Source organism: Mustela putorius, unplaced genomic scaffold (assembly GCF_011764305.1).
Source record: "Mustela putorius furo isolate JIRA1106 unplaced genomic scaffold, ASM1176430v1.1 tig00000876_pilon_pilon_pilon, whole genome shotgun sequence".
Taxonomy (NCBI): domain Eukaryota; kingdom Metazoa; phylum Chordata; class Mammalia; order Carnivora; family Mustelidae; genus Mustela; species Mustela putorius.
In genome coordinates, this window is record NW_025421506.1 from 4144687 (window position 1) to 4153530 (window position 8844).

General features: G+C 46.8%; 1 protein-coding gene across 1 annotated transcript; it reads left to right on the top strand.

Annotated features, from left to right (window-relative positions):
* The first annotated feature begins 4681 nt into the window (after positions 1–4681).
* LOC101674158 (procathepsin L-like) lies at positions 4682–6147 on the top strand. The gene is made up of 5 exons (XM_045086147.1): positions 4682–4716; positions 5122–5257; positions 5549–5671; positions 5771–5917; positions 6130–6147. The coding sequence occupies exons 2-5, from the start codon at positions 5132–5134 to the stop codon at positions 6145–6147; spliced, it is 414 nt and encodes a 137-aa protein (XP_044942082.1). The 5' UTR covers positions 4682–4716; positions 5122–5131.
* The last annotated feature ends 2697 nt before the right edge of the window (positions 6148–8844 follow it).

Sequence of the window (8844 nt, forward strand, 5' to 3'; positions counted from 1 at the left end):
TCAAGGCACTGAGGCACAGGAGAGCTGCTCAGGGCAACAGCAGGTCCTGGCTTGTCTGGGGTGCACTGCTCCTGGCCGGGAGTGAGAGGCGAGGCTGGAAATGCTCTTCAGGACCTGTAGTGAGAGTGTTGGGATGAAAAGATTCTGATGGTAGTGATGGTGCTCCTTCAGAATGGGACACTAGGGAGCGTAAGTGTGGCTCAATCGTTAAGCGTCTACCTGCAGCTCAGGTTGTGATCCCAGGATCCTGGGATCAAGCCCCTCATCGGGCTCCCTGCTCAGTGGGGAGTCTGCTTCTCCCTCTTCCCCTGCCTGTGTTCCCTCTCTTGCTCTCTCTCTCTCTCCCTCTGCCAAATAAATAAAATCTTTAAAAAAAAAAAAAAGAGTGGGAGAAAAGGACAACAGGCTCAGCGCTAACCCTGTGAAGGACTAAGTAGCAAACACTCACGGACAATTAACCAGGGAACAATTGTTAGGGCTTCACACCACACGAAATAAAACACTTCCTGCCTATATCGCGTGAGGGTGGCGGGACGTTGCCTGCTTGAGGAACGTCACTGTGAACATCTCTTCGACTTCCTGTTAATGGATTTTTTTCTTCTATTAATGGATCATTCTGGTGCTACCCAGAAGATACGAAATATTTGGAAATTATAATGAATGTGATAGAAAATTTAAAAGTATGAAAAAAAATTTTTAAGGATTGTATTCATTTATTTGACAGAGAGGGAGAGAACAAGCAGTGGGAGCAGCAGAGGGAGAAGCAGACTTTGTGCTGAGCAGAACCGGTTGCAGGACCCGATCCTGGGACCCAGAGATCATGACCTGAGCTGAAGGCAGACGCTTCACCGACTCAGCCTCCCAGGCGCCCCAAATGTGTGAATTTTAGATGACTCGTAGCCCCATAATTTGGATACTGAACCAGATGGCTGCCCTCAATAAATGGCTCACTGAAGTAATGAATTTTTAAAGATAGATTTCCCCAAGATGCATAAACACATGGTAAATCCTTAAAAGCAAGCACGTTGTATGAAATGACTGACATAGTTTAGTAGAAGCGAGATCCCTCACATGGAGACACAGGCTTTCCAAACACAAAAGTCAAATACAGAAGAAAAAAACCTGCTTTTCTCCGAAAAGAAAGTCAGTTCCCTCGTCTCCCCCTCTCTTGCTCCTTCCCAGCAGAAGCCTCCCTGGGAGATGTTCTAATACTTCTTTAGAAACACTGACTAAGTAGAATGTGATATTATCTCTAAGGATCCAATAAAATATTTATTGTTTTACAAATAAAACGTGAGATCAGTGACTAATGGTTCTCCCTCGGCTTTAAAGATGGAAGAATGGTATTAAACCCTGTGTCAGCTGAGTGCCTTAGGATAATGTACAGAAGAAGAAAGCAAGTTCCGGGCAGGTGAACAGGCTTCCCAGCAGCTCATCCTGAGTTGGGGCTGCTCTGTCTGCTGGACTGCTGTCCCTGTGGCTTTGGATGAACCCAGTCTGCAGGTGCCAGGAACATGGAGAAGCCAGAGGCCAGGTTTTCCTTTCCCAGCTGCACGTCAGAGGGAGACCTGCTGTTGCTCCTTTTTCTCACCGAGTCAAGGAACGCAGATGTTAACAGTCTTCCTGGGGGCACAGCTCTAGGGCCAGTAGAAAGATTCTTGGCTACTTGCTACAGATTTGTCTTTTGAGAGAAAAGGCAGGAATCTGCTCAATATCCTGATACAGATTTCTGGGTGTTTTTTTTTACAATGTAACTTTTTTTGCCTTGATCTCAAAATTTATCCTGACAAAGTTTCTGTTGACGTAGAATTTTGCATAGGGTAAAATGGATAGGTCTTATGTATATAGGTGGGTAAGTTTTGATGAATGTAGGCACCCGCGGAACTAGCCCCCAGATCAAGATACAGAATTTCCCAACTTTCTAATACATTTTCTTATGCCTCCTTCCAGCTCATAATTCCCCTGCAAGACCACTGTTCTGATATCTGTCACTGCAGATTAGATTTGCCTTTTGAACTTCATATAATACAATTAATTATATGTACTTTTTAATATGTACCTTCTTTTGCTTGACATGGTGTTTTCAATGACGGGGTGTTGGAGCAGAGGGAGAGGGAGAGAGAGGGCTCCATACCCAGTGTGCAGTCCCACATGGGGCTTGATCTCACAGCCTGAGATCATGACGGGAGCCGAAATCATGAGTTGAACACTTAACTGACTGAGCCACTCAGGCAACTCCTGACGTAGTGTTTTTCAGAATCATCTCTGTTGGGTTGCCTGGTGGTTGAGTTGCTTGGGCCGTTTCTTTCGGTTCGGGTCATGATCTCGGGTCCTGGGACCGAGCCCTGAGTCAGGCTCTCCGCTCAGCAGGGAGCCTGCTTCTTCCTCTCCCTCTCTGTCTCTCTCAAATAAATCTTAAAAGGATCATCTGTGTTGGTGCACACAGAGAAAGCTTGTTCCTTTCAATCGTCAAGTGTGAACATACTACAGGGTGTTCGTTCATTCTCCTGTGTTTTCCCGCTGGACGTTACAATGCGTAAAAGAACATGCTCACGTGGGTAGAAACCTGACCCTAGAAATGTTGAGTTAGTGTCGGGTGTGCAGTTCCTGTTATAAGAAGCCGCAGAGCCCCTGCCAGAGTGGCTTACTGTTTGCACCCGCACCGAGAGCAGCCGAGAGTTCCCACGACTCCATGTGCTCACGCACACAGGTGTTGCCCCTCGTCACTTTCGTCCATGCTGCTGGGTATGAAACATCATCTGGCTGTTACCCCGACAGCTTTTAGAGAAACATCAGCTGCCTTAGCACCTTCGATGACCTCCTAAATTGTGATAGGCAAAATAAGCTATCTGTAGTTGAAAATGTGATATTAGCTCTAGCATAACGGGTCAAACGTGAGACAACATTTTAGGGACTGTGAACATAGTCCTAGGATATGTGTGTCCCTTATATATCAATTTGGGAGCATGATTTAAGAATGTTAACTAGAGGGGCACCTGGGTGGCTCAGTGGGTTAAGCTTCTGCCTTTGGCTCAGGTCATGGTCTCAGGGTCCGCATCAGGTTCTCTGATAAGCAGGGAGCCTGCTTCCCCCTCTCGCTCTCTGCTTGCCTCTCTGCCTACTTGTGATTCCTCTCTGTCATAAATAAATAAAATCTTTAAAAAAAAAAAAGGATTGTTAACTAGATGTAGCTTGGCTTTTTAACATATAGCCTTACTTACCTATACTTTAGGGTTCATTTCATTATGTGGTTACCTGGCTCCCAGGATGTAAAGAAATAAGTAGGAGGCCCATGTAACAATAAATATGAATAAATATTTTCTGAATTAAGTGAGACCTTTGGAAGGATTTTCCCTTTGACCTCACAAGAAAGCAGTATGGAGTGAGCTCTACTCTATGCTAATGCATGACCTGTGTTAGCTCATTCAGTCTCACAAGCGTCCTCTGAGGAAAATCAAATCACTGCCCCACATCCTGCACAAGGAAACTGAGTCTAGGGGTGCAGCAAAGCCTGCCTCGGTGGGGGGCTAGTTGAGACGGGCAGAATTCTCATGCCGGCCCCGCCCTGACTCCCGGCCCCTGTATGGGACCCCTTTCTCCCCTGCCCTCACCGAGCAGAGCAGAGAAGGGCTGGGGATGTGTGGAGGCTCACTAGGGGGTCTCACGGACGGAGGTCCAGAGAAGGAGGCTGTGACCCACTGTCTAGACGTGTGGAATCGTGTTCCTAAGAAGAACAAACTGGTCATCAGAGGGAAAATTCATGGTCTGCTGATGAACGCTTTTTTTTTTTCCTCTTTAGAAGAGCTGTTTTTCTAAAACATTTAAATTTAAATTTCGAGAAAAGCACATTGGACACTGAGAAACACAATCATCCATGAGGCAGAGAGTGGGGGGAAAAAGCAGTTACTACCTTCCGTCTTTCTTCCCTTTGTTAAACCATATTTTTCTGGAAGTAAATCATTTCTGTTGATTTTGAGAAAGGCTTGGGAGGGAGGAAGAATCCCCGTGGGGGCAGTCAGGACAGGAACATTCCAAAACACCACACCATCCCTGGACACTCCTGCCATCAGTCCCTTTGCTGGAAAGCACTTGAGCCTTGCCCAGGGCATCCCCTGTTTGGACAGTAGCCCATTGTCTCCAGATTCTCCCAAGAGCAGAGGCAGCCCCTCCTGAAACAGTGATAACAACTATCCCCCGAGGGCTCTACTTCCTGCAGCTGCCCCTTTGCTTGGCATAAACAGGAACAATAAGACTAGATTATCCTGTTCTCAGTCCTCACGGAGATTTTAACCAAAGACTAGAGGATAGGCAGGGTGATGCTGGAAACCCACTTGGGGCTCCCTGTGAGCCTCTTTTTGTGAACCACCTGCCAACACATAAATTCCTGTTATTTAGTTGATCAGGGTCCCTAGGAAGGTGCTGGATCCCCTTCTACAGGGCTTTCCCAAATCCTCTCACTTGACTTTCCCGGGTCCCCTGAGGCAGGCACAATCTCCCCTGGGACAAGTAGGGACCCAGCTATCACATGCCCCAAGGCTCCCCCACCTCCAGGGCACAGAGACTCCGCCCACAGGCAGGCTCAGCCAATTGCTATGCAGGCAGGTGCCAGGGGCAGGACCAGCAGGGCCAAATCCCAGGCTTAAATGGACTGTCTCCTACCCATCAGCAGGCGTGCTGGACACCTCCGACCTGCACCTCTGACTGCACCTGCCCCAGGTGAGATCCCAACCTGGACCCGAAGGGAAGGGCTACCCCTTAAAACATGGGGAGGTGGGTACTAGCCTTGGGGGCCAGGGGTTTAGGGCTCCGGGGAGGCACTCTTCCAGGGCCTGGTCCCTCCAGGCATGGCAGCTTGACCCCTACACCCCAGACTCAGGGCTTGTCACTGCCTGTATTGCCACCTACATGTTCTGGAAGCAGCAGGTGGGTTGCGGTTTGCAGGGCGGGGAACAGGCCAGCAGGCCCCCTGGCACGCGCCACCTCTCCACAGCCCCGTGGAAACACTTGGGAGGAATAACGCAATATCTTTACTGTACCAGAGTGGCTCTAACATCTCAGAATAAAGGATGGCTCTTTAGATGATTTGGTCTAATCCAAAACTCATTTCATTTCCCTTCCTAGGTTTTGGAACATGCATCCTTCTCTCTACTTAGCTGCCCTTTGCCTGGGAATAGCCTCAGCTGCTCCACAACTCGATCAGAGCTTAGATGCACGCTGGTTCCAGTGGAAGGCGGCCCACAAGAGACTATACAACAAGGTTCGTAACATCTGAGCTGTCCACTGAGACCCCAGGGAATGTTCTATGCTGGTGGGAGTCCACAGTGGAGAGTAGCTTCTGGAGGCCACTGGTACCCAGGCAGAAGTAGAGTACTGTGACTGTGCACGATGGGGACAGATATCCTGCTGTGTGGTTGCTGGAGAGCAGCTCCTGGAGCATCAGCCCAGCCCTGGTCCAGGTCCCTCCTCCCGTCTGTGAGCACATCCACTTGGTGCAGGTGAGCTGGGCTTAGATAGAAATCAACAGGATGGGTTGCATGTCTGTCTCCAGGATGAAGAAGGACGGAGGAGAACAGTGTGGGAGATGAATCTGAAAGTGATTGAACAGCACAACCAGGAGCACAGCCAAGGGAAACACAGCTTCACGATGGCAATGAATGACTTTGGTGACCTGGTGAGTGCAACTGGAGTTGCTGAATGTTTTGTGCTTCCTCTAAGGATTTTTTCCAAAAAATCTCATGCTTGTCAACATTCTATTTCCTTTTCCTTGAAGACCAGTGAAGAATTCCAACAGGTGTTGAGTGACCTTAAAATCCAGAAGCAAGAGGACCGGAATGTGTTCCAAGCACCTCTCTTTGCTGAGATCCCCTCGTCCGTGGACTGGAGAGAGAAAGGTTACGTGACCCCCGTGAAGGGACAGGTGAGACAGTACTCAGCTGCTCCCTTTCCAAGAGCAAAGCCAAGACGGACCAGTGCCCTCGTGATGGAAGTTGAGAAACCATATACAGTTTGTTATGCTTTGGAAGAGTTTTCAGATGTAAGGGCTGTTGTCAAGTCTTGCTATTAACTTTATAGACTAAGAGCTGTATCATTTTGTTTTCAGGGTCAGTGTCAATCTTGTTGGGCTTTTAGTGCAGCTGGTGCCCTTGAAGGACAGATGTTCCGGAAAACGGGCAAACTTGTGTCACTGAGCAAGCAGAACCTCGTAGACTGCTCTTGGTCTCAAGGCAATAAGGGCTGCCGCGGTGGCATGATACATTTTGCCTTCCAATATATTATGGACAACGGAGGCTTGGAATCCGAGGAATCCTACCCGTATCTTGCAAGGGTAAACAGACTTCCTTATCTTTTATCAAGTTGAGTATATTCAGTAAAACAAAGCCTATATTTCAAATTCTCATTTTAGACTGTAGACTCTGTATCTGCACATGGTCAGAACAGATTAAAATCTGTTAGCCTGGCACAGTTCTCCACCTAGAGGGTTACCATACAGGTGTTCCCACTTCTCAGCCAAACAGCAATACAAATATCGTTCTAAATACAGTACAGATCTCCAGAGTGAAAAATCTATGCACAAGTAGACCAAAGGAGTGTCTCATTGAATAGATATTGCCTCATTTCTCAATTTCAAAACAAGCAATCATATTTTGCCTCTTGACATGTTTTATAACACACTCGACTTGGACATCATTCAGCTGCAAACTGTCTTAAGCTCGTGTTCCCCAGGAGGTGGACAGTATTAATCAAGTCCCTTCCCCTTTACCTTTGAAAGAATGACTACTGCAGATACAGGCCTGAGAAATCTGCCGCCAATATGACTACCTTCTTGCACGTCTTAAGTGAGGAGGATGGTCTTATGACCGCAGTGGCAACTGTGGGGCCCGTCGCTGCTGCTGTAGACTCAAGCCTGTATTCCTTCCAGTTCTATAAATCAGGTGAGCATTTGTCTATGTAGAAACTTGGCCAGAAAATACAGGTAACCAGCATGACATACAATAAGATGAGCTCTTTTGTATGTGGGACTCAGGAGGGTATGGATTTAGCATGGTGGCTCATTCTGTGTATGTAGTCCTTGTGCTTGTTGTCACCATTTGACATGACTTGACCCATATCCCCAGGCTTTAAAGCACTTCAGAAATATATTTAATTATTAAAAATGTTTTATTTATTTATTTGGCAGACAGATCACAAGCAGGCAGAGAGGCAGGAAGACCGGGGTGCAGGGCAGGGAGCAGGCTCCCTGCCAAGTAGAGATCCTGACATGGGGATCCATCTCAGGACCCTGGGATCATAACCTGAGCCAAAGGCAGAGGCTTTAACCCACTGAGCCACCCAGGCACCCCTATAAATATATTTAAATGACTACATAACTTGACTGGTATAGTTTACTTCACTTTTTTCCAATGTTTGGACCTTGAAGTTTTCCAAGGAATTTTACTACTGAAATAGACACTGGAAAGAACCCCTTGACTCAAGTAATTTTCTGTTCTCTGCTGCTTCTTCGGCTGACATCGTATGGTAGAATGACAAAGTTTCAACAAGTGCTCTTTTATGCCTCTTCACTGTTCTTTACAAAAGAGACTGTGACAACATATATTTCTGGTAGTACTAGGTGATGTCCTAAATCCCTAGCCTACCTAAATGAAAAGATCTGATTTCTAAATCTTATCTCTATAGATATCACAACCGGATTTTGAGATGCCGCCTTTGCTGTGGTCACTAGGTTGTTGTCACATGTTATCATGTCACTTGGGTGTTCCCACTCAGCACTGAATCTATCTTCTCCAGGCATTTACTATGATCCAAGCTGCAGCAATACACGCCTGAATCACGGTGTTTTGGTGGTTGGCTATGGCTTTGAAGGAGAAGAATCGGAGGACAAAAAATACTGGATAGTCAAGAACAGGTATAAAGAGCCAAGAACACCTGCCTTGGAAATTGAAAAGGGAATTCTTTCTAGAATCAGTGTTTGGAGGCAGATCCTCAAACCCTTGAGCACGCTTCTGAAATCCCTGACGTGTTTATGCCATTAAGGGGGAAGGGACATACTCATGTGATGACGGCAGTAGCTTGCTAGGGTCCTGCCATGGTTTTTCTACCATTGCGTTTCTCAACTTGAAAATTTTCTCATTTCTGCAATGCATCTGGCCCCAAGAGCTTCTTTTTTCTGTGTTTCCATTCGTCGTCTGCGAAAGGTCTGGGGACGGAATTCTGTGCTGGGTTAGAACTCAAGCAGGAACAGGAACGGACTCTCCGGATTCTTCCTGAATCTGTCCTGGCCTCTGGTGCCCTGCTCAGGGTCGGGTGTGATGGTTCATGATGGGAAATGTGGTTGATTGTTTGTAATAAATGGCAAACCCTGTCTTCTTTCAGCTGGGGTACAAACTGGGGCATGGAGGGCTACATGCTGTTGGCCAAGGACCGGGACAACCACTGTGGAATCGCCTCCATGGCCAGCTTTCCTGTCGTGTGAGATGAGGGCGTACAGAAGGCTTGACTGGGAACCGAATATCGAGAAGATGAATTTTGTTCGAAAGTCGACCACTTCTTATGATATGGAATAAAAACACTTGAACCATTGAAGACCCAAGCTGGGATTTGACTGTGTGGATTTTATATGAGGAATGTTACCACTTCGCTCGTTACTGATGTAAAAGCCTTTGTATGACAGACTTGTCTAATAACTTTTGGATTTTCATTTTTTAAAAAAATGTATGAAGTTTTATTTTTTAATAAAAAACTTCAAAGTAGAAGGGAGGTAAAATGTTACTACTTTAACTCTTTATTGAGACAAAATGTGACTGGGCTCTAGGATATCCGTGGATAGGCCAGTGGTCCACTGGGAGA